Source organism: Muntiacus reevesi, chromosome 2 (assembly GCF_963930625.1).
Source record: "Muntiacus reevesi chromosome 2, mMunRee1.1, whole genome shotgun sequence".
NCBI lineage: Eukaryota > Metazoa > Chordata > Mammalia > Artiodactyla > Cervidae > Muntiacus > Muntiacus reevesi.
This window is the reverse complement of record NC_089250.1, coordinates 98,009,607-98,036,309: the sequence shown is the minus strand read 5'-3', so window position 1 is coordinate 98,036,309 and position 26,703 is coordinate 98,009,607. Positions and strand designations below refer to the sequence as shown.

At 37.2% G+C, this 26,703-nt stretch overlaps 1 protein-coding gene across 5 annotated transcripts in view; it reads left to right on the top strand.

Annotated features, from left to right (window-relative positions):
• RTKN2 (rhotekin 2) overlaps positions 1-26,703 on the top strand; it is a 171,133-nt gene that overhangs the window by 67,689 nt on the left and 76,741 nt on the right. For 2 of the 5 annotated variants that reach the window (XM_065922411.1, XM_065922408.1), the window contains exons 1-3: positions 2,611-2,789; positions 9,941-10,137; positions 26,046-26,104. In XM_065922411.1, coding sequence (XP_065778483.1) covers positions 2,730-2,789; positions 9,941-10,137; positions 26,046-26,104 — 316 coding nt within the window. In that variant the 5' untranslated portion in view covers positions 2,611-2,729. Of the gene's footprint in view, positions 1-1,672; positions 1,727-2,610; positions 2,790-9,940; positions 10,138-26,045; positions 26,105-26,703 lie in introns of those variants that run through there. The other 3 variants (XM_065922410.1, XM_065922409.1, XM_065922412.1) reach the window with 3 other exon arrangements.

Here is a 26,703-nt window from a genome sequence, read left to right as displayed (position 1 = left end):
CATCTGAGATGGCAAAAGGTGGTATTTCTTACTTTCTGGGAGTTTTTAAATTCATTCATTCATTCACCCTCAAGCTGACCAAACTACTTCATGTGATATCTTTAATTTTTTGGTGGTTTTCATGGATCATTCAATTTTCATGTACATTGCATACACCAGAGAAAAGTATGTTTGATGAAATTAGCAGCAATACCAAAGGACCTGAGTATAACTAAAGGAAATAGCATTACTACTCTGAGCTATTTTAATCATTGTATAATAGTTGTATCTTAAGCACTTCCTGAGCACATCCCGTGATGAATAATAAAGAGACAGAACCTCATTGTATCTTCTCCGAAAGGAATAGTTTTAACAGCAACTGTCTGTTCTACAGATAATTACTAAATATGACTTTTCTTAGGTCTCTTTTTCCTAGTATATCTCCAATTATATACCTGGTATTTACTCATCAAATATTGCTACCTCAGAGTCCAATTTAAAATTGGTTGGCTTGCTATTTTATTTTTGATCAGTGGCATTTTGGCCACTTTAATAAGGGTACTGAGCATCACTGTTAGTACTAGGGTTTTTATTTTTCTTGGCTTTTTCTGTTCTGGCACATGTGAATTGTTTTTTGTCAAAGACTTCTTGGTCTCTGATGATGGGTTTAAAATTAATGGAGCATCTGTTTTTAGTGTGGGGATGATCCAGGATTATGTTATGACTGATGTATACTGGTTACTCATATATATATATATATATATATATATATATATATATATATATATTTGATCTTTGCAAGGGGAAAGCTACAAGGAATGAGTTTTATGCAATAAATTTAAATTTGTTACAGGTTTTCATGTTCAGTGTAAACAATTTTTCAACTTTGGGTAAAAATACTTGCAATAGCTTAAGGTGACTGTATTTTACCTTAGGATAACTGTTGCATGCCAATTTGTGTGTGTATGTAAACACTTCAAAACTGAGTTAAAAGATGTAAATTTAAAATTGGTTTTGTGTCTAATGTGCCCCAGGTTCAGTAAACAAGCAATTATTTAAAAGACAAACCAAAACAAAAAACAATTGGTTGGCTTGTTCCTGTTTCTGTGAAGTGATGGTTTCTCTAAGTATTTTGATCGAGAGCCATGTGTGATATATGAAAAATAATATACGGCTGATATAAGCATCCAATATTTCTGGGTCAGGTACAATACTAGGCTCATGAGGCTCACTTTGAGTAGGGGATAATTATACCACAAAGTGGCAAGCATAAGAGAGAGGTGTGCACTTAGAGAAGGGTACCTAATGACTTGAATTCAGATCTGTATTTGGAGAAAATGAGTTGAACTCCGGATTGGTAGCTTTGAGCTCTATGTATTTTATGGTTTTGTGTTAAGGATATGTGTCATCATCCCTAATGACTCATGCATTCTTAATATAAGGGGAGGGCCATTCCTAGAGGGGACGCCTCTAGAATCACTGGTCCATTGCCACAAAGAGGCAAATTACCCTTCTGAAAGAAAGGGCATCCTTTATATTTTCACAAGATCATCTTCAGACTAACTGGTTTAAAAAAGCCTTGTGGATGTGTCCACATAACTTAATATTCACTCTATCTAGGACAAGACAAGATCCGTGGAATACTGACTGGGACAACAGACCCAAACAAGGACTGTCTCAGGCAAACAAAAAACGTGGAATGTTTTATTTTACCTATGGAATGAAAAGTGCCCTGGGCCTTTAAGAGGTAAGGGTGGGAGGGTTGTTTTGATAGATTCTTCCCTTAGGAGCAAAAAAATGTTAGAAGCCAAAGAGGCTTCTGTTTTTTCAAGAGGACAGTGGGGTTTTAAAGAATTTACAAAGGCCTGAAATCTTTGGCATTTCAATTTTGACTTTTAAAGATTCCATATTTTGACATTATAATTCATTCCCAATAATTAATTTCCCAATATAATTAAAAGGGTCTTTATATTGGTCTTTAGGGACAGCAAGAAATGAGAGTCTGGGGAAATAATACATCATTCTGTTGTCACTTTGGATGTTGGTGGGGAAAGAGTAATGAAAGGGTTTTTTCCAAGAAAGAACAGACTACTTAGCAGCGGGGAGGGGCATCTGGAATTACAAAGAAACATTGGAGACAAAAGAAAAAGGCTTGTGAAATGCCTGACACCAGCGTGATTAATAAGGCCCTGGTTTCTAAGTGACCTCGGGTGACAAGCTGCGCTGTGTGAGAGGGTGACTGCTGAGGGCAGCGTCACTTGGTTTTCTGGAACTGGGTTGTCTGTGGGAGTCCAGGGACTGCAGCGTTACGTCAGCAGACCCCGAGAGCTCTGGAGGGTCCTCGGTGAGATGCAGGACGAAGACTCCGCGCGCAAAAGGCTGGCCTCGAACACCACCAGCCTGAACCAGGCTTCCGGTCAGGTCGATCAGTGGGCTACGCTTTCCCCACGACCCCGCCCACTCCTGTCCCAGGCCCGCCCACCTCGCAACCTCTCCCTTAAGTGGGCCAGCGGCTCCCTACTTCCCAGCCGGCGCCGGGAACTCCGGTCGCGGCAAACTTCAGACGCGGGCGGCGCGGGGGCGCGCCCTCTGCGCGTGCGCACGCCGGCTCTCAGCCCCCTCGCCCGGTCCCCTGCGCCGGGACTTGGTACGGCCGGGACGGCGGTTGGCGTCCTCCTGGGCAGCCAGGGGCGGGCTTTTCAAACCTTTCCTTCGGAGTTGTGCCGGCGGCCCTAGCTGTGGCGCTGGAGATGGAGAGGCACATCCTGAGGGGACACGAGCTCCGCGCGGCGGGGCTTGCGGCCCAGCAGGTGAGTGAGGGAGGGGCCCGGCTTCAGGTCCTCAAGCGGTAGTTTTGTCTGCACGACGGGAAGAGACCCAGTCCGCGTCTCTATTCAGCCGAGGCCAAAAACAAAAGGAAAAAGTAGGCGACTGCAAATCTCCCTATTCCCACCTCCCCAACCCCGCCCCAGTTTTTTAGGAAGGAAATTGGCCTGGAAGGGGGAAGCGAGTTTTGGGCGCACCTGTCCGTCACCCCTCCTCCCAGGATTGGGACCTTGTCTTTCTGTGAGTGTGGCTGACTCCGGGGACTGGGAGCCCCAGGATTTTCCGGAAGCCCACCCGAGGCCAGTGGAGAATAGTTTGCTTGTTACTAGATTTGATGTAAAGCACAATTACTGTGGAAGCTGTGTCTACACGCTGTATAAACTTGATGGGGCGGGATGGAGAAGCAAACTGGAACCTCTGAACTTGAGAAACAGTTGGTCTGCCAGTGGATTCTTTTATTATTTCTTGGCATTTATTAAAAGATTATACTTTCCACTCCGAACCTTTAAAGATATTTAGAAGATGGGGCTTAAGAGAAAATTCTGCCTTTGAACTGGATATCCACTTCCAATTTAATCTCCAGTTTTACCTATTTCTGAAGTAGGTTAAACCATATGAAATTCCCAGTTTGTATATTAGAATTGGTAGTATATTAGCAATTTCGTACCATTAGCAATGGTCCAACCTATTATTTTTTGCTTAGAAACCTATTTTCTTTTCTGGGAATCTTAGAATCCTTAGCAGATACGAAGTTATTAGGAAGTCTTCATAATGGTGTGAAAACTAAATCATGACATTTAGTCTTTCTCCAGAGAGTGCAGTAACTTTATCAGTAATTTATACTGTTTTATGGCAGCATTTAAAAAAATTTCTAACATTTTGATGCACAGTGTTTTTCTATCTTCTTGTGTACCTCTTTTTTTTTTTTTTTTTTTAACTGTAAATTGTATCCAGCTGGGCCTCTCAATGTTCAGAAGCCAGTAAAGAGGCAAGGTTGGTGAAAAGGAAAGTTGACTTCATTTTGGAGGCCAACAAAGAGTGGGGGAGGGCAGTTGTTATTTAGTCCCTCAGTCCTTCCACTCTTTTGTGACACTATGGACTGTAGCCCACCAGGCTCCTCTATCCGTGGGATTTCTCAGGCAGGAACACTAGAGTGGCTATCCGCTCTACTATTTACTTCTTCAGGGGATCTCCCTGACCCAGGGATCAAACCTGTGTCTCCTGCAATGGAAGGCAGATTCTTTACTTCTGAGCCACCAGAGAAGCCCTGGGGGAGGGCGGACTCCTATCCAAAGGCTGACTTCACCCCAGTGACAAGCGGCCAAGAGCTTTTATAGGCAGAGGGAGGGGGCTGCATGCTGAAATAGCACAGTCAGCTTTAACAACAGTCATCTTAAACTTGTCATTGGTAGTCTGACCAGTGGCATCTTGATTGTTTCAAGTATAGTTAAACTTCACTTCCAGGGTAGGTTTGTTCCCATTTCTTTGAGACCAGTTCTTGGAGTTATAGCAGCTTCTGTAATGGCTACTGTCTGGTCTTGTATTGACAGTTAGCTTATTCCGCCTGGTTGGGGTTTCAGTATCCTTAAGACAGCTCATGGGATGTGGCTTAGAATATTATCTGTAGCCCTTGAGAAGAAACTAAATGTCATTGACTTTCCTTACTGACTAAATTATTGATATTGTTGTTTTGTCCTGTTTTCAAGGTTTTCTTGGCTTCTGTATTTTGTTACTTCTCTGATTAAACTTATTGTTTGGCTAAAGGTGTTTCACAGGCAAAAAGGCAGGCTGAGGACATGGAGGGTAGGGACCTTAAGGGTTTTGCTCTGTTTCACTTTGATTGTACTAATTATTTTGTAAAAATTTGACTTCTAGTGAATTGGTGGTTATCTTGAGGCTCTTGCATTTATCACATAGGTGTTGGTGGGGCCGATCAGGTGTATTTATTGAGCTGTGTGTAGCAGCAATATTTTGGAATGGTACAAAAGGGATGAGAATAAGGTCATAAAAGAAGTTTTATGTGGAATGACAAGAAATACTTCAATATACATGAAGGTGAGATTATTTACATGTAGGAAAGTACAATACTTAATGATTTCTTAGGTAGCAACAAATTAAGATAATTGAGTTGTAGAATTCCTTCTGTTTGGATCACGAAGAAAAATTGCAAATAGTAATAGGTTGTAATCTCACAGGAATATTGAGGGTCAGTAAAAAAATTTTATACTTGACTAACACTGAGTTTTTGTATTTCCTTTGATATTAATGAACCTGCCATAAGATAGGGATAGGTTCAAAGATTCTGAGATAGTCACTCACTAGTATAACTTCTCTACTTGAACATTAGTTAGCTGTCACTACTCACAGCATAGAATATTGGCTTTGAAGTCCAATTAAGGTAAAATCCAATGCTGCTTGTTGTGTAACCTTGCATAAGTTAGCTGTCTTTTCTAAGTTGCAGTTTCTTCAGTTGTGGAATGGGGAAATTGCTTGTTTTAGAGAGTTGTTGGAATTTGAGAACCTCTTTATTTAAAGTACTTCATGGACTTCCCTGATGGCTCAGATGGTAAAAGCATCTGCCTGCAATGCAGGAGACCCCGGTTTGATCCCTGGGTCGGGAAGATCCCCCTGGAGAAGGAAATGGCACCCCACTCCAGTACTCTTGCCTGGAAAATCCCACGGATGGACGGAGGAGCCTGGTAGGCTACAGTCCATGGGGTCGCAAAGAGTTGGACATGATTGAGCGACTTCACTTAAAGTACTTAACAACACTCATACCATACATGCTTGAAAGATGACTGGTTTTGTTACTATCTTTGTTGCATTTATCCAAATAGTTGGGGCAGCCACCTACCTTTTCTTATAAATGTTTAAGTTTTTGCAATCTTTATAAAAATTAAAATTCAAGGCATACTTTCTCATTGCAGAAGAGTAAACATAGAAACATGAATTTATGAACTCTTTCTCCAGTTCCATTCCCCAGAATGAGCATTGTTAACAATTTCCATACTTTTCTCTGTACATATACAATTCTTAAAATACACACAGTTTCTTTTGGAAAGAATGTATCTGTATATGCCATTTTGCAGTCTTTTTCATTGTAGTTCTTGGTTAACATGGTTTAACTATATGCATTAGGTGGGTGTAGGTTCTTTGTGGATTCTTGCAGTTTTGTTTTTTTTTACCAGCTGCCAGCTTTGTTTTTCTTTTTTTTAGTTAGTACTTAATTTCACCACTCTGGCATTTTCTTTGTCCTTCCTTTGTGTGCCATTCTAGCTCTTAAAACTTAGTATATTTCTGTTTCCTACATTATCTAAGTTTTCACATTTAAGTCATCTGTTTCCTTCTTAGCCTTGCCCTATCCATTTAGTCTTATCAACCTATCTTTAAATACGTATGAGATAAGGCTTCTGTTTGACTTGATAGCAAGCCCTTATTTAGAGACATGCTTTTGTCATGTGTCCTAGTCAGTTTTGACTCTACCAATATGATTTTAGTTGCCTACTCTTCCTCTTTGAGGTCAGTAAGCATCACCATTGAATGCTTACTGTCATTACACAATCACTGTCCTCACTGTGGTTGGCACTAGACATCACTCCTAGCCTCAGAGCCCTTTGTACCCCTTTTTAACTAAAACCAAGTCCTTTGATTCCCATGAAGCTTTTCTTGGTTAGAGTAGTTTCCCTGACCAGATGTTTTCTCTGCATAAAAAGCATAGATGTGTACTGTACATTCTAGTCTGGTAGTGGTGGTTTAGTCGCTAAGTTGTGTCCGACTCATGATCCCATTGGCTATAGCCCACCAGGCTCCCCTGTCCATGGGACTTCCCAGGCAAGAATACTGGAGTGGGTTGACATTTCCTTCTCCAGGGGATCTTCTTGACCCAGAGATCAAATAGTATATATACTACAGTAAGAGAACTTGCATGGAGAACACAAAACTGGTCCTTTTGTTTCATTAAAAACAGAAGCTAACACAACATTTTAAATCAACTATACTCCAGAAAAAAAAAATACACTTAATTTATCCCACTTGTATCAGCCCTCCAAGATCCACATCCACTCATGTAGAGTAAGGGAGGTAGGGTCACAGTTTACTATGTATGTTAATTTGGCTGGGTTAGGGGTCAGCAAACCTCTTCTGTAAAGGGACACATGGTAAATATTTTCAGCTTTGTGGGCCACATAGTCTCTCTTGAAATTATTCAGTTCTGCCTCTATAGCTTGAAAGTAGCCATAGACAATAGAAATGGGCATGACTATGCGCCAGTACAACTTTATTTACAAAAACAGGCACTGGGTTAATTATAGTTAGCTGCCCCCTGCTCTAAAGGATGTGTGTGCTCAGTAACTCAGTTGTGACTCTTTGCGACCCCATGGACTGTACATAGTCCACCAAGCTCCTCTGTCCATGGGATTTTCCAGGCAAGAATACTGAAATGGTTTGCCATTTCTTCTTCCAGGTGATCTTCCTGACCCAGGGATTGAACATGCATCTCCTGCATTGGCAGGCAGTTTATCACTGAGCTGCTGGGAAGCCTGATCTAAAGGATCAGTTCAGTTCAGTCGCTCAGTCATGTCCGACTCTGCGACCCCATGGACTGCAGCACGCCAAGCTTCCCTGTCCATCACCCAACTCCTGAAGCTTGCTCAAACTCGTGTCCATCGAGGCGGTGATGCCATCCCACTATCTCATCCTCTGTCATCCCCTTTTCCTCCCGCCTTCAACCTTCCCATCATCAGGGTCTTTTCCAATGAGTCCGTCCTTTGCATTAGAATTCTAATATCTGCCAGCTGTATCTCATTTCTTTAATGAACTTTTAACCTTACAAATACTGTAAATTTTTTTTAAGCCCTGACTGTACTTTTCCTTTCTCCACTCTATCCCAAGCCTCTCCAGTTTTATGAAGTCTTAATCAATAATTGATGAAGAGAGACAGTCTTCATTTACAGGATGGAAACCTTAGAAACCAATTCCTAAGTGTTTTTGTGGCCACCTGCTGGTTCCTTAAGGTTTCTGCAATTTTCCAGATTGCTGGGGAATATCAAGTAGTCCAACGCTGGTTCTCTACCTGGACTGTGCACTGAATCACCAAAGGAACTTTAAAAAAAAAATGTGCAGGTTCTAATTCCAAAAATCCTAATTGTTTGTTTTTGTTTGCCTGAGGTGATTCTAATATGTAGCCAGCTTTAAGAATGACTGTGCTAGTTCAACTGGCTGCTTCATTCTAGTATTTAAAAAGCAAACTTGAATTTAATGGCACCAGATGGTATTTGTTTATATTTGAATTGTGGGGTAGATTTTCATCCCAGTTTCAAGTTGCTCCGTAAGTGCACTCTCCAATACTAACCTGTCTGCCAGAGATTATTTATTCTATAGACATGTGGGTCACACAGATAATTCTTAAAATTGATTACTAATTACATTAAAAAAGAATTTACTTTGGGACTGACAAGTCATAAAAAGATGAGATGGAGTTGTTGAAATTCAGTCATGTGTAAAGAAGGAAAAGTAGCAAATGACTACATTTATATAGTATATCAGTTTTGAGTTATGCTACAAAAGAAAGTTTTTATATAGTGATCACATGATGTAATTACACAATGTAATTAAACAGATCTGTTTTCTGCATGTGAATAGTACGTTTGATGGATTTGGATAGTCAAGTTAAATCATCTGCAATTTTTCTTTTCGAATAATCTTCATAGACTATTGCTCTAACTTTTCTGCTTTTCCTTTTAAAAAGATTGTCTTTTCAGTATCTGAAGCTTTTGTTATTAGATTCATTCATTTTTTGATACAGATTTTATGTCACTTAAAAGGTAAATTATAGCCTTTTTTTTTTAACGACAGATACCAGGGTGATCCATTTTTAGAAGTAGACAAACTGAAGCATTAGCACATGTTTGTAGGATAGTAAAAAGTAACAACTTAGCAACTAAACAACAAAATAACAAAGAGTATCTAGTGATTTATAATTTTTTTATAATTAAATCAGAAGAGTACATATCAATTTATAGAATTTTGATGTTATATCTGAAACTTGTTTTTAGAGCCGGGATGTTATAAGATCATTGTACAAAATGAAAGAAAGACTTTCAGAACTAAAATAATTTAGTAGTTTCATGGTGACTCTTAAAACTAAAATAAATATATACAAAACTGTGTTTTAAATCTCTGGTCCAGGAAGCTAAAGCTCCTGACATTTTCTTAGTACAGTGCTTTTACTCTCTTGCTTCTGAGATTTTATTTACATTGCTTACTCTAACAAATAGCCTGTTAATCTCTCTGCTGCTAAACCTTAGTTCCTTTGTTCAGCATCTGTTCTTTTAGAAAGTTTTTCCTTGGTTAATTCAGTATCATCAGTTAACGTCTTGCCATTTCACAGTGCAACTTACATGAAACATACATATGCTATACTGTTCACCTTGGTTATTATATTTTTGTGTTAGTTTCCTGAGGTTGCCATAACACAGTATTAAAATTGAATGGCTTAAAACAACAGAAATTTTTTCTGTCATAGTTCTGGAGTCCAGAAGTATCTGCAGGACTGTGTTCCTGCTGAAGGGACTAGAGAAGAATCTGTCCTTGCCTTTTCCAGCTTCTGATGGTTGCTGGCAATATTGGTGTTCCTTGGTTTGTAGACTCATTACTGCAGTCTTTACCTGCATCTTCACATAGAGTTCTCTGTGTGTCCCTCTGTTTCTCCACCTGACTTTGCTATGAGGCCAATAGTCATTGGATTTAGGGTCAAAATGAATCTAGTATGACCTCATTTTAACTAATTACATCCAAAACTGTGCAGATAAGGTCACATTCTGAGGTTTTGGGAGGACAAGAATGTTTGGGGGACACTATTCAGCCTTGTACAATTACAGTAAAAATATGTAGTATTTCTCACTTTTGTTTCTGTTTTTCTAGTAGATTTAAAGGCTCCCTAATAAAGCAAGAAATTAAGATTTTGCAGAGAGTATTTAACAATTTTTATGCTATCATACATTAAAACTTTATTACTTTCCTGATATAAAGTTATAATACTAGATAGTACATTTTTCACTTGTTAGGAATAAAAAGAAATGTTATTCTGTGTTTTGCTGCCTTTTAAAATGCTTTTTTTTCTTCTGTCTTTTCTAAGGACTGCAGCATTCAAGAAAAGATAGATTTGGAAATTCGAATACGAGAAGGAATATGGAAACTCCTTTCTTTGAGCACTCAAAAAGGCCAGATTTTGCAGGCAGTTAAGAATCTCATGGTGTGCAATGCTCGAATAATGGCTTACACGTTGGAGCTGCAGAAGTTAGAAGAGCAGATTGCAACTCAAGCTGGAAAATGGTTAGTGGCGTTGTTTACCTGTGGTTTTTAATGTACTTAAATATTTACATTAAAAACACTGTGTGATTTAACCTTAAATTTAATCTAAAATGTCAAATCACCAAAGCTTTTAAAAAATACACTGAAGTAGCCTCTAGTATCATAAACATTTTGACAGTAGGGCTCAGAGTAAACTTACTATTAAGGCAGCAGTTTTTACTGGGCAGTTTTATTGTGTTCATTACTTGAAGGATGTAAAATGAAATGGTTAAGAAGCAAGGAGTGAGGAAATATTTTAAGAAGGATCAAGATTGATACTAGAATATTAATGTGTACAAATGTAAATTTTAAAAAGCTAATTACTTAAACTGATAAAAAGGTACTATCTGAGAGAAAGGGAAACTTAGGTATAGAAATTGAAATGAGTGGGCAACAGAATTAAAGCTATGAATAGAATTAAAGATATCAATGGGAGGGAACTTAAAAATCAGCAAGCACATTCCTTTCATGTGCTGAGTGTAAGTTCTAGTGAAGCAAGTTACTCAACTCAAGGACACATTTTAACTAGTGACAGAAGCTAATGAGCAGTTACTTATGATTTGCTAAGTAGCTCCTGGTCCTTGTTCTCTCTGTCGATTTGTGCTGCCTTTTACAGTGCCAAGTCTTATTTGGACCTTAGAATTGACTCAATTTAGTGACTAGATACTGGCTTCCTTTATCATATAAATGGTTTTACATTATCCATGGTTAATCATTGTTAAAGCTATAGCGCTGTTTAAAAGTTTCTTTTTAGACATTAGTGGCCATTGATTTGGTTGTTCATAGTACTCCTCCATGAAATTCTTGAAAAGTAAGGACACAGGTCAGAGAAAGAGATTTCTGTAAAAATAGAATATTGATGAAGTCATATAATAAACACTTGAGTACAAAGTATAGTATTTATTAGCTTTATTCCCTTGGGATAGCTGTTTAATCTGTTTAATTTCTGTAGTAAAGAAAAATTTCTTTTCTACAGTTGACAGAATATTTACATTTTGAAAATTAAGATATATATTAAAAACCTAAAAATCTTTTTATATAATTAGTATTCACAATATGTCAATTTTCACTATTATTTATCCCTGGTATTATAAAATGAAATTATTCCAGTATCATAATCTAGGAAAATATTTTTCAGGTACACATAACACTGGAGTAAGTCTGTGCTTCCCAAATGGGCCAAATGTATTACTTAGAGTACATGATTATGTGTCAGAAGACACGCAAAGCCAAAGAGTAACTATGGCATATCTTTTTGTAGCATGAATTTTTAAGATAAAGTGTGAGAAATTTAGAAGTGTGGCTTAGTTTTGTATTATGCTACTCACAGGGGTATATATTTCTCCTAGCAATATTTTGTCAAGGAGGATTTATAACAATATTTTGTTTAGGAGGATTGTTTAAGTGGAAAAATTTGAGAAGCCCTGGATTTTAAGTACAGTATTTATAATAATATTTTGTCAAGGAGGATCATTTATGTTGGAAAGTTTGAGAAGCATTGGTTTTTAAGTATAGGCATGCTCAGTTGTGTCCGACTCTTTGGGACCCTATGGACTGTAGCCCGCCAGGCTCCTCTGTCCATGGGATTTTCCAGGCAAGAATACTGGAGTGAGTTGCCATTTCCTGCTCCACAGGATCTTCCCGACCCAGGGATCCAACCTGCGGCTCTTGCATCTTCTTTACCACTGGGCCACCTGGGAAGCTGGTTTAAGTACAATATGGGACTAAACACTCAATATTTTGTCATCACTCACAGTTACATAGAATGTTCCTCTGGGAATCACATCTGCCCTTCATATTTATGTTCTTTAAATATTTATAATGATTTGTGAACTGGCCATTTTATTAATTTGACTTTACAGCTTTCGTGAAGTTGCTGATTTGTAAAAATGTTAAATTATCTTAATCCCTGTTGAATTTATATAACAAAGATAAGAAAAAATATCTGGGAACTCTCACCTGAAAATGTGTACAACTTTCAATTTCTTTACTGATTATCTTTGATAAAAATAGCTTTGATGGTATATTTCTTTTATATTTCAACATTTATATTTATCACTCATATAGAAACATTGCATCTGTTAATTATTATTTCTTTAAAAATCTGAATATTCTGTATGAATTATTTTGTTTATAACTTCTTTTTGTTATGTGCACATATAACCCAAGGTCACTGATCAAATGTAACTGAAAATTACAGTACTTTTTTTTCTTATTACATAAAAGAACATAAAAGAACCTAAAGATAAAAAAGAATCCCATGATAGATTTTTTAGTTTCTTGAAGAAAGTTTTAGTTTCTTGAAGAAAGTTTATATAATATATAAATTATGCCATTTGATTAATCAATCCAGTATTTATCAAATATCTACTACTTGTAGAACGTTTACTAAGTATTGTGCTAGTGTTTTCAAATTCAAAGAACAGAATTTGTCAAAATGTGAGTGTATTTGTATATTCAGCAGTCAGATAATCTACCTTCAGAGACTCAGCAGTCTGTGCCTTTCTTTGCTTTGGTGGTCTTCAAGGTAGAAAAGTATTCCAACTTTACTTTGCTGCCAGAACTTAAATGGCACTTTAATGAGTCTACTGCCTAACACTAGTCTACCTTCTCTAAAATTTTATGATAAAATGTCAGAAAATTAATAGACTACATCTAGAGTTTTTCAAAGAAGAGTTAAATCACTCTAAAATGGTATAGTTAAGGAAGGTCCAATGGAAAAATTGAATAGATAGAGTTTGGTTTGTTGAGTAGGAAGAAAGCAGGATTCCAAGAAAGAAAAATCTCAAAAGTTTAGGATGAAAGATAAGCATGAATTATTCAGTTGCAGTGAAAAGATGTGTTTGGATGAAGCTGAAGATCAAGCCAAAGTGGGAAAGGATGTGGATAGCAAAGAATCAAGAAAGTTTACAGTGATAGGAGTTTAATTGGTATTTCCTGATAGTCTTTCCAGCTGGCATATTCTGTGCCAGGGCATTTATAAATACCACATCACAAGCTGAGAAAGGTATAAACTACTTTATTGAAGATTTGGGATAGGGACTTAGAAATATTAAGTAACTGTTTCGAAGGGCACCCAGTGGTGTCTCTCTGTGTGGAATGTGAACCCAAATGACTTAAAAGCCAGAGAAAACTTAACCCTCCCCAAAGAAGCCATCTACTCTGTACTACCCTAAGCTGCTCTAGTAAGTTATTTGAGGGCTTTATGTTTATTTCATTGTTTGCTTATCTTTTATCATTTTATTTTCAGCAAGAGAGAGGTATGATAAAATGGATTTTTCGGAAGGTTATCTGGCAAACTATTGAAAAGGATGGTGAGACAAAATAATGGAAATAATCAATTTTTAAGGAAAATATTTAAGAACAAAGAATCGGATAAGACTGAGCAACTGAACAACAAATTTAAGAACAGGCAGATGAAGTGATCAAATAAGTAACTTTTGATGAGAGTTTTATAAAAACTAGTACATGAGTTTTGGATTTTTCTGATAGATATTCACACGAGGTGCTCTCTACACAGAAACAACCATTCTGCAAACAGTTTCAGCTATTTCTTAATTTATTAGCAATTGTCTTGTAAATAAACAAATAGTCTTGCTTCATTTTATAGTCTGGTTAACTGAGGTTTCAAGAAACAATTAAGCCCTAATGCCCTAAGACATGCATTCTATACAGTGACTTCTGTATATGTGGACTAGTGCTAGTTTGGTACCATCCTTGGGAGAACTGAGAAAATAGTAGTCATTTTTTGGTTTAGTTGAGGAACCCTACTTGATAAGTCAGTGATACAGTCATATCATTTGTTCTTTCTTTAACCACCTGGGAATATTGGTAACTGGTTAAATGTTCCCTTAGTATGATGGTCTAATAATGTAACAGAAGCCTTGTTCTCTTTAACTTCTGGTATATTATCCATTTTTTACGTCTAGATACGCAAAAAATGTTTAGGTTTGTGTAAAATTCATAGTAGAGTCAGAGTGACTCAGGAAAAAGTGAAGGAACTTCTCTGGTTAAGAATCGACCTGCCTGTGCAGGGGATACGGGTTCAATCGAGATCCCACATGCTTCAGAGCAACTGAGCCCATGTGCCACAGCTCCTGAGCCTGTGCTCTAGAGCCCAGGAACCCACGATACCTGAGGTCTGTGAGCCCTGGAGCCTGTGCTCTGCAACAAGAGAAGCCCCCAGAATGAAAAACCCATGCACCTCAATGAAGTGTAGCCCCCACTTGCCATACTAGAGAAAGCCTGTGTGCAGCAATGAAGACCCAGTGCAGACCCTCCACCCCCCAAAATAGTGGAATATAGAAAGCTTTCTAGGTTGAGTAGACAGTAGCTAGTAGGGGTGAGAGGTAGAGCGTGGACAGCTTGCTACCTTAGTTTAGAGAATAGGATTGCTTGTTTACAGCAGTCTGTCAATATGTTAATCTTTTAATTGGTGAGTAAAACTCACCACCTTTTCCTGTATGTTATAGCTGTGTGTGTGTGCGCACACACGTGTGCAATGTGAATTGTGCCTAGTTCGTTGCAGTGTTCTGACCGCTATGCCAGACTCCTCTGTCTGTGGAATTTTCCAGGCAAGAATACTGGAGTGGGTTGCCATTTCCTACTCCAGGGAATCTTCCCCACCCAGGGATCAAACCTGTGTCTCTTATGTGTCCTGCGTTATCAGGTAGATTCCTTAACACTGTGCCACCTGGAAAGCCTGTATAGCCATAAAGAATTGCTTATATTGGTTCACTTCTTAAAGACAGCTAATGGTTTCCATTTACTAAAATTCTTTAGATAGACACTACATTCCATGATTTTTGTGGTCTGATCTCAAACTAGTTCCATGATAGTTTATAAATTAGTTTGTTAATTTCTACTTCGCAAGTTTATTTCAGCCAAATGCTTGGTCTGTATCCCCAAAACGGGTTTTGAATTTTCCTGCCCCTGCTTTTGTTTATACTGAAGTGTCCCATCTTCTATTTCCATTTTACAGACCTTTTTTATTCTGTCATACCTTACTTGCATCAAAGTTTCCTTCATAAGTGAGTTCAAAAAAAATCATTTCTTACTTATACTCCCAGTAAGGACTCAAAAAATGATTATTTGCTTTCTCTTAGTTCTAGTAACATTTGAACCATGAATATCTCACTGTAACATACTATATTCTCTTTGGAATATGTATTTTCAATTACATGATAAACTTTCGGAGATGGGGACAATGTCTGGTTCATACTTATTGGTGAAATAGAAATGATAGAGCTTGAAGGCAATTCAACTGCTGTTGATTCTTTTCTCTTTCTTCTTTGTATCCCCCAGAACACCTAATGATGAATGAATGAAAGTCGCTCAGTTGTGTTCGACTCTTTGAGACCCCATGACTATACAGTCCAAGGAATTCCCTAGGCCAGAATACTGGAGTAGGTAGCCTTTCCCTTCTCCAGGGGATCTTCCCAACCCAGGGATCGAACCCCGGTCTCTCGCGCTGTAGGCGGATTCTTTATTAGCTGAGCCACAAGGGAAGCCCAGAACACCCAATAGTGCCGTATAAGTATTTAAGAACAGTTTAATTTGTGCTTCATTATGTTTTGTGTCATTCTCCCTTCCATGTATATTATCAAGGGTGAAACAGATCACAAACCCAGGTTGGATGCATGAGACAAATGCTTGGGGCTGGTGCACTGGGAAGACCCAGAGGGATGGGGTGGGGAGAGAGGTGGGAGGGGGGATCGGGATGGGGAACACATGTAAATCCATGGCTGATTCATGTCAATGTATGACAAAAACCACTATAATATTGTAAAGTAATTAGCCTCCAATTAATAAAAATAAATGGGAAAAGAAAAAAAAATCCTCTAAAAATATTCTGCATTTTATCTTTGTCTGTATAGGGGAGGGAAAAATTTTCCATTTGCCCCTCATTTCTTTTGACAGGTCTAATACAAGACAGATTAGTAACAGAAAAACATTTAATTGTGTATGTATGGTGGTCCCATACCAGACCACCTGACCTGCCTCTTAAGAAACCTGTCTGCAGGTCAGGAAGCAATAGTTAGAACTGGACATGGAACAACAGACTGGTTCCAAATAGGAAAAGCAGTACGTCAAGGCTGTATATTGTCACCCTGCTTATTTAACGTACATGCAGAGTACATCATGAGAAATGCTGGGCCGGAGGAAGTACAAGCTGGAATCAAGATTGCCGGGAGAAATATCAATCACCTCAGATATGCAGATGACACCACCCTTATGGCAGAAAGTGAAGAAGAACTAAAGAGCCTCTTGATGAAAATGAAAGAGGAGAGTGAGAAAGTTGGCTTAAAGCTCAACATTCAGAAAAGTAAGATCATGGCATCTGGTCCCACCATTTCATGGCAAATAGATGGGGAAACAGTATAAACAGTGGCTGTTTCCCCATCTATTTATTTTTTTGGGCTCCAAAATCACTGCAGATGGTGATTGCAGCCATGAAATTAAAAGACACTTACTCCTTGGAAGGAAAGTTATGACCAACCTAGACAGCATATTAAAAAGCAGAGACAATACTTTGCCAACAAAGGTCTGTCTAGTCAAGGCTATGGCTTTTCCACTGGTCATGTATGGATGTGAGAGTTGGACTATAAAAGAAAGCTGAGCGCCAAAGAATTGATGCTTTTGAATTGTGGTGTTGGAGAAGACTCTTGAGAGTCCCTTGAACTGCAAGGAGATCCAACCAGTCCTTCCTAAAGGAGATCAGTCCTGGATGTTCATTGGAAGGATCTACGCTGAAGCTGAAACTCCAATACTTGGGCCACCTGATGCGAAGGGCTGACTCATTTGAAAAGACCCTGATGTTGGGAAAGATTGAGGGCAGGAGGAGAAGGGGACGACAGAGGATGAGATGGCTGGATGGCATCACCGACTCGATGGACATGGGTTTAGTTGGACAGGGAGACCTGGCATGCTGCGGTTCATGGGGTTGCAGAGTTGGACACTACTGAGCAACTGAACTGAACACAACTAAATGATTCAAAAAGTGACCAAAGCAGGTTGTTTATTTTATATACCTTTTTGGACAAAGAGTAAATTATTTGTGAAGATTTGACAAAACAAAGGGATTTGAGCTTAGAGTAGCAAAATAATGAAGAAGTAATGAAGTTTGCATATAACAACTTCTCTGCCGCAAACTATGTGTCTCTGTCAATAAGGATGCCTCCCAACCTCTAGCACAGGGAGGAGATCTTCCCATAGGAGCTTTGTTTCCTGCTTTCAGGGGAACAAAGGAGGGTTAGGGTGTTCTTGCATGAACTATTTCTCAGGTAACTTTAATTCAAAATAGTATTCCACTTTGGCATATTTTGCGGTAGTCTCCCCCACTTCCCATCAGTTAATTGTTAATGATATTATTGAACTTTTTCTCATTTTTTGCTGTAGCTGAAAGTTGGATCTTAATCAGACTCTGATTAAACGTATTTTGCAATTATTTTTCTAAGTTTGTTTGGGTACTAAGTGAGATTGTATATTCTGCCAATGTGTTACAATATGATACTTGTTCTTACTGCTTTAAATAAGAGTTTGATCCCTTGGTTTAAATAGCAGTTGCCACATTTCTCCTCTGTAATACTTTAATAGTTTTCACTTCATGATTCATAAGTAATGTTTGGGCTGTTACATTGCAACTGGGAGAATATTCTGTTATCCAACAAGCTTTCACTTAATGATTGTATCCATTTATGATCCTTGCCTAAATTATTGGGGCTTTACAAGTCATTATCTATTAATAATACTCTATTTTCCTATAAGTTTTGGCTAATATTCTTTTGTAAGGAAGAGCATTCCTTTTCTTTCTGTCTCCATAGATTTGTGGGGTTTTTTAATCCAATGTGTTATTATCATTTATATTCATTAATCTTTTTGATAGATTAAATTGTCCCAGGTTTGTTAAATGGAAGGTCCTTTAAGCGGGCTTCTCTGTTCTTTTCAACTTGTCTCCCTGTTAATCATTAGGAACTTCCTTCCTTTCACGCATGAAAGGATGGCCAGATTTGCCTTGTATTTTCTGTGCATTAGGCCTGGAGTCAGCCGTATCTTTAATGAGCCTTGATCTGCTTTAAGGGTCAATGGTAATTTGAAACCAAGATATGAGCATTAGCTATGCTCATTTTTATTGGGGATTGCTAATTTTAGGCCTTGAAAACCATGTAACTATGGGAAAGACTTTAAAAAAACTGATGCGTTTATATTGATATTTATAAGTTTTTTAAATTACTTTGTATTTGTATCTCTTTTTCTTATTCTAAATATCTTAATTCCTAAGAAACAGCAATATATTTCCTTATTTTATTTGTATATATATTTGTTTTATACTATGATTATATAAAATAGTTTCATAATTATAATACCAGCATGATTGCTGATATAAATCCATCTGGGCAAGTTCAAGATGTCCTTGCAGTTCTTTTCTGACCTACAGAAATTATTAAAACTTTACAGTGTACATAAAAGTTCAAAGAATTATTCTGTGAAGACTGATATATCTGCAATCTAGAGTCTGCAATTAATATTTTACTATATTTGCTTTGTCTTATATCTTTCTATTCATCTATCAGTTCAGATTATTTTTTATGATAGTTCTTGTTTTGTATGCGTGTGCGTGCATACATACAAATATATATACATTCTTGTGGATAAAAGGTTAAAAGTTTAAAAGTTACTTAAAATAATCTCTCTCTCTCTCTGTATTTTATGTTATCAGTTTCATAAACAGTCATTCATTACTTGTGTCAGTTTGGGGTTGCCTTTTATCCCTCTTTGAATAAACTATGCTTTCTGTATATGCTGTGTTTGTTTTTCCTCAATGCTGGATTAGTAGTACCTGCCTTTATTCCCACTTGAAGAGGCAACCACTGTTCTTTTTCTTTTTTTCACCATCAGTTCAGTTCAGTCACTCAGTCATGTCCGACTCTTTGTGACCCCATGAATCGAAGCATGCCAGTCCTCCGTGTCCATCACCAACTCCTGGAGTTTACTCAAACTCATGTCCATCGAGTCAGTGATGCCATCCAGCCATCTCATCCTCTGTCATCCCCTTCTCCTCCTCCCCCCAATCCGTCCCAGCATCAGGGTCTTTTCCGATGAGTCAACTCTTCACATGAGGTGGCCAAAGTATTGTAGTTTCAGCTTCAGCATCAGTCCTTCCAGTGAACACCCAGGACTGATCTCCTTTAGGATGGACTGGTTGGATCTCCTTGCAGTCCAAGGGATTCTCAAGAGTCTTCTCCACCACCACAGCTCAAAATCATCAATTTTTCAGCGATCAGCTTTCCTCACAGTCCAACTCTAACATCCATACATGACCACTGGAAAAACCATAGCCTTGACTAGACGGACCTTTCCGTCTAGTCATATACTCTGATTTCTTATTGTTTGCATTTGTTTGGTATATCTTTGTCCATCTCTAATTAACCTTTATGAATTGTTTGTTGAAAATGTGTTTGTTGTAGTCATCCCAGAGTTGAGTTTTACATCATGAGCCTATCTGAAAATCTAGAGAAATTAGAGAAATTAGAACTTCCCTGGTGGTTCAGATGGTAAAGAATCCTCCTGCGATGCAGGAGAACTGGATTTGATTGTATATATATATATATAGCTGGCATACTTGATTTCAGTTTTGTCATATTCTTCTATGTTAATTTATGTGTATTATAATTGCAGCTTGTCTTTTATATGTGGCCTGTTTTCCTTATTCTTTTTTTAATTTAAGATTATTTGTCATAGTAGTACTGGAACTTTATATGATTAAAAATTATATACTGTTAGCTTTATAATGGCCTTAGTTCTTTTTTACTTAGGCTTCTCCTATTTTGTTTTTCTGCTTTATATGATATCATTTTGGAGAAGGCAATGGCAGCCCACTCCAGTACTCTTGCCTGGAAAAATCTCATGGATGGAGGAGCCTGTTAGGCTGCAGTCCATGGAGTCACTAAGAGTCAGACACGACTGAGCGACTTCACTTTCACTTTTTACTTTCATGCTTTGGAGAAGGAAATGGCAACCCACTCCATTGTTCTTGCCTGGAGAATCCCAAGGATGGGGGAGTCTGGTGGGCTGCCGCCTATGGGATCACACAGAGTCGGACATGACTGAAGCGACTTAGCAGCAGCAGAAGCAGCAGCATGATATCATTTTATTTCTACTTAAAATTTTCTGTGTGGAAATCAATGAACTTATTATCCTATTTCCCCATTTCTTCCTTTTCTACCATTCTGTCTTCTTTTTTTAGAGTTGTATTTCTGTTTTGCTAAGTAGATAGTATTTACATATCAATCCTGTACTTGTATCTCCACCTTTATTTTAGTCTTTGATCTGCAGTTAAATAAATATAATGTTTGATACATGTCTTTTTGTTATGCTTTCTAAAATCATCTGTTGTTTAGAGGAAGCTCATGAGCTAGTGGATTCCTTAAAGTGAACACAGTTTTCTTTACATTCTTGTATCTTTAAAGTGCTTTTCTTTAGTGTTGGTACCTAAAGTGCAGCTTGATTGGATACAAAATCCTTGGACAACACTTTCTTTCGCTGAGATTCTCTGAATACCTTGCTCCATTGTTGTGTTGTTACCAATAAATCTAATGTCTAATTTTTTTCCTTTTTTGAAAAGACCAAGTCGTTTATCTGGTATATGACTAAGGCCAAGCATTTTGACTCATTTAGTGCCTTTGAAATATTGGCTCAGATGGTAAAGAATCTGCCTCCCATAGGGGAGACTCAGGTTAGATCACTGGGTTGGAAAGGTCCCCTTGGAGAAGGGAATGGCAGCTCACTCCTGTATTCTTGCCTGGAGAATTCTGTGGACAGAGGAGCCTGGCAGGTGACCGTCCATGAGGTTTCAAAGAGCTGGACACGACTGAGTGACTTTAAAAAAGATGTGTTAATAGATTCAGTTCTTTTATTTTCAGAAAGTTTTCCTGGAGTTAAAGCCTGGGGGGGGGGGTGGGAATATTAATTCTTTCCTGTCTTGTTATTTTATTTTTCTTATTTAAGGACTCCAGTTGCATGCCAATTGGATCTTCTTTGCCTGTCTTTTATGTCTGTCACTTTCTCTTTGATGTTTTTAAACTCTATTTTTTTGTTTGTTTTGTTTTGATCCACTGTATCCCTTTTTGCAGCCTTTACCTGCTCTTTATCCTTTACTAGTGTGGGGTGTTAGATTTCGGATTCTTGGTTTCTCTCCTATTTGCAGTAGCTTTTTAAGTTACACTTAATTCATATTGGAGTATCATGTTACTTTTTGTTTGTTTGTTTTTTGGAGAGTGGTTGGTGGTGTATTTTTATCAGCTGAAGCATTGGGATTCTACTTTCATTGTATAGTAACTTTCTATGGGTGTTTTTTTTGTTGTTCCTAATGAAATGTGTGGTGTTGAAGAAGACTCTCAAGAGTCCCTTGGACTGCAAGGAGATCCAACCAGTCCATCCTAAAGGAGATCAGTCCTGGGTATTCACTGGAAGGACTGATGCTGAAGCTGAAACTCCAGCGCTAGGAGGGATTGGGGGCAGGAGGAGAAGGGGATGACAGAGGATGAGATGGCTGGATGGCATCACTGACTCGATGGACATGAGTTTGAGTAGACTCCTGGAGTTGGTGATGGACAGGGAGGCCTGGCGTGCTGCAATTCATGGGGTCGCAAAGAGTTGGACATGACTGAGTGACTAAACTGAAACTACAAATACTCACAAAATAATCCTGGTTTTCTTGTACCTTTCTAAGAATGATACACAAATACTAGGGCTTCCCTGGTGGTTCAGATGGTAAAGAATCTGCCTGCAGTGCAGGAGACCTGGGTTCAATCCCTGGGTTGGAAAAATACCCTGGAGAAGGGAATGGCTACCCATTCCAGTATTCTGGCCTGGAGAATTCCGTGGATAGAGGAGCCTGGTGGGCTACAGTCCATGGGGTCGTAGAGTTGGACATGACTGAGTGACACTAAAAATGATACAGAATACATTAAAAATATTTTTTTATTTAGTAGCTATTAGATAAATACTTCCCACCATTTACAAATGAGGATGCTGAGTCTGAGAGGTTAACAGCAACTTACTAACTAGTTATTAATGGGTAAGAGTCACACCTATTTAGGACTTGCTCCACTAAATGACCATATTCCGTTTTACTTCATTTGCTATTCACTAAACATTTATTGAATTCCTTAGACTGTTCTGAGTTATATATATTGGGCACTGGTGATTGAGCAGTGAACAAAATAGGCCAAAATATCCCTATTCTTTTTTAAAAAATAATTTTATTTATTTAATTTTGGCTTTGCTGGACCATCGTTGCTGCATGAGCTTTTCTCTAGTTGCCATGAATGGAGGCTCTATTTTGTTGAGGGGCATTGACTTCTCATTGCAATGGCTTCTCTTGTTTGGAGCATGCACATGGCTCTGGTGGTTGTGACTCCTGGGGTTTGGAGCACAGGCTTAATAGTTGTGGTGCATGAGCTTAGCTGCTCCATGGCATGTGGGATCTTCCTGGATCAGGGATCGAACCTTTGTCTACTGCATTGGCAGGTGGATTCTTTACCAGTGAGCTGCCAGGGAAGCCCCCCAAATTCCTGTTCTTATAGAACTTATATTTTAGCAGTAATGTTCTCTCCTCGCCCAACCCACTAGTCTGTCTTCTTGAAACTTTGTTTGACTTTATAATACTAGCCAAAGATACTTATAGGACCTAATTATATGTATCATTCAACATGATTGTGATTTTAATAATGCCACAAAGCTAAATAGTTTCTTATACTCCAATTGACTAGTTTAATTACTTATATACTATAACATAAAAATAAAAGCCAAAAGTGTAGATCGCCAGTGATAATTATGTACTCCTGGTGTTTCTGCAATACAATATGGTATATTAAAGACATTGCGGGTTTTACTTTTTTAAACTTTATATTGTTTGGTGGCTGTTGAAAATAGGTTATTTCAAGATTTAAAGTAGAAAACTCATCTTCCCAACTTAACATACTTATGAAAATATTGATTTTATACCACATAGTTTTAGATGACTTAAAATTCCATGTTAAGCATTTCTGGGTGTTTTAGTTTTCACTTATTTGCGTGAGAGGTGAAGGATTTTTATAACCTGCTTTTAAATAATAGAATCCTATTTAGAATTCTTCTAGTGCTTCATTAAGAAAATAATACTTTCATCATGTGTCATTTCTTAATGTATTTTGTTAACTCTGGAAGGCAGTGCTATTGTAAATTCCAATATGGAACAATATAAAATAAGGTAATCTGTATTTACTCTGCTAATTTTAATACAGATTTTTGAGCAACGAAGTGGCTGATTGGCACCCTCTGTTGGTCATTTTATTTACCTACAGGCAGAAATATGTTAATAAAACAGTTAAAATTTTGTCTTTTATATTTTTATTTCTATCTTTTAAATTAGCTTTTACAAATCTTACCAAAATAATTCTCTAAACCAGGTTCATAAGAATAAGGTACACTGTTATATAGCTGTGCTTTTGATTGAGTGATTTTTATGGTTATTTGCTTTTTCTTCAGACTGGCTAATTGTAGCATTTAGAATTGGCATTAACATTGCAGATTTTAAAACAAATATTTATTTAACTGTAGCAAACTATTAGCTACAGTAGCACATTGTTAAATAGATAATGTTTAACAATTTTGTTGTCAATTTGGATTAATTAGAAAAGCATCACGTTTTAGCACCCTAAATAGCAATTGAGTTATCTGAATTGAAAATAATTCAAGTTTCTGAAACATAAGACTGAATTACTTCATATCGTAATTTTTTAAAGGCAGACTTAATATTCTGTAAGATTATTTGGTTAATTGGATTTATATTATAGTTTGATAATATTTGTGTATAATAAGTTTGTTGACTAGTCCTGAAAAGGACTTGCCTATGCAAGTAATTTACAGTTATAGGGAGAAAAAGCTATACCCTGCCAGGTGGTTGAATAACTTAGAGTGGGAAAATCTTTTTGGTAAATATTCAGCCAGTTGCTTTTGGTGTTTCTAGTATTTTAGAATTTCACTTGTCTGCCAAAGCCTTAAGTTTAATCCAATTTAATAATGCCTAATGGATTTAAATTTTAGCATAATCTATGACCTATTCCATAATACTGAAGTTACTCACTGTATTAGAGCTTCCTTGTATTTTTTTTCACTGAAATGGATATTTTGAAGAGTTTATGCCTTTCTCATATAGGAGATATTTTTAGAAATATTTACTTACAAATGCCAGCCAACTGTGTTTATACTGTATTTCTTGTACCAATTTGAGGAAATTGAGATTTGTGTTTGATTTCTAGTTGGCCTTTCAGTGTATAATTTCACAACATAGACTATTCAATTGAATTTTTCACTCTGATGACCTAATAAGCCAGCTGGTAAACATGACAAACTGAACTTGTCTATGAAATATTGAACTTGACTTTTTAAAATTTATGATTCCCCAAAACATTATTTTGAAATAATGAGTACTTTTATTTTTCACTGAGTGAATTCCCTATTTTAATTTAAATACCAGTGTGACCACAAAATTATTAGATAGGATCCTGAGAATTTATGACTTTAAGTCTACTATATTGCTTAAGTTATACCTAGTGCTTAATTCTATAAATTCTATAAATACTGTATATATAAATGTCCCCTATAGGCTTACTGACCATAAGTACCTCAGTAAATTATTTTTGATCCTTTGGAATTTATTTCACCTGTAATACTTATGGGCTTAATCCAATAAGAGTTAAAAAAGTAGGATGATATATTTTGTTTTAAAATTTGGTGCATGGTAATATTATGTGCAGTCTTTTTAGCAAGGCTACTGAAATGCATATAATATGTGTCATACTCTTCTGAAACTTAGATACACTTCACACTCCCACTCAGTCTTTCTCCAAAAGTCCTTTTAGAATCAAAACTATTCAAATGAAGCTTCTCTCTTATCACATACTTGAGGTACCTAATTAAATTAACTGGCAGTTAATTGGCTAACCAAATTGAATAGAGACAAAAAAAAAGTGCACAGAAGAATACTCCTGGATACATTGCTCTAGAAATGGAATACTAATCTCTAAATGTAGGTTATTTATTAGGAAACAGGATATTGGAGAACTGTTTAGAGATGGGATTGATTTGGTCTAATGGAAATAACTGTTTTGAAAAAAAACTTTATGATAATAGTATAGTCTACATTCAAACCTGGAAGTGTCTTATATCCCAAGAATTTCCTTTGAGACATTTTCTATTGTCATGGTAATGTTTTCCTCTCCACATTTATTCTCTCTAGAGGGCCACTCCCTTCCTTTGCCACCTTAGTTAATTTATTGTTTTGATATATGCTTAGTGTTTAAAACTTCAAGGAAGTAAATTACGATATTACTACACATGAATATGTAGCAGAGAGTAATTTTTTAAATGTTTGTTAGAGACTTTATAGGGATAATATACTCTTCGGCGGCAAGCTCATGATTAGAAAGTTTATTTATTAACTTTTTCAGGTAACTAATCTGGTAAGCTAGAAATGTAACTTATGAAATGGTTACCCAAGATATACTTCCTAAGACTTGTGTAAATATGGCATATCTTGTTTATAAATGTAAGAGGTCACAAAAGACTTTCATTGTAGAGTAAGCTAATATGCAATCATCAGGGAAAGTAAAGCTTATATGAAAAAATAAAAGAGAGAATGGCTCTATTTCTTTTAAAGTCAGCTAGCTGTTGACTAAATATCACAAAGTTTGAGTCAAATAGTTTATATTAACTGGAAGTCATTGTTATTCCAGGATCTGTGTTTGTTTTTAATATTTAGGCATTTGTGAAAGATAGTTAAAACAGTTGCTTATTAGAGAAGATCTTTGTTTTTTTTTCATTAGGTTTTTATTTTCTTTTGACAGTGAGGAGAATTTTGAAAGTAAAGAACGGACAGCTTGTAGAGGAAAGATTGCCATATCAGGTATGCTGTAATGGATCATTTTTATATTGCTGAGTAAGTTCTATAAAGTAACTTCCTAGAATTAGTGGTTTTTTAAATTCCTTATATCCATTTTCATTTTATTTTGCATACCTCTACAAGAATATTTGTTGTAAAACACTGTTTTTATCATTATGCTCTACATTTGTGTAGAATTTTACAGTTTGAGAAAACCGATTCATGTGTATTGCATATATTAATGTAGTTTTCTCATCAGTGCCACACTGTGAAATAAGCAGGGTAGTTCTCTTTTTCTACAGCCTCGGAGGTTAAATCACTTCCTGTAAATAGTTGAGCTGGGCTACAAACTCAAGTCATTTGACTCTCCATTCCTCTTCTGCTTTCAATACCGCTTTCTTTTAATGTTTGTCTACTCCAAAATTTCCATGAGGGTTGGAACTGTGTTTGCTTTGTTTGTCACTATATACCCAGAAACTAATACAGTGCTCATGTGTAGTTATTATTCAGTGAATATTGATTGGATGGAAGACTGCACTCTGTTGCCCATAGGATAGAGCTCCCCCACCAGAGTTTCCTATTTTGACCCAAGCACTTTTCCTTGGACTGTATGTAGTCCATGG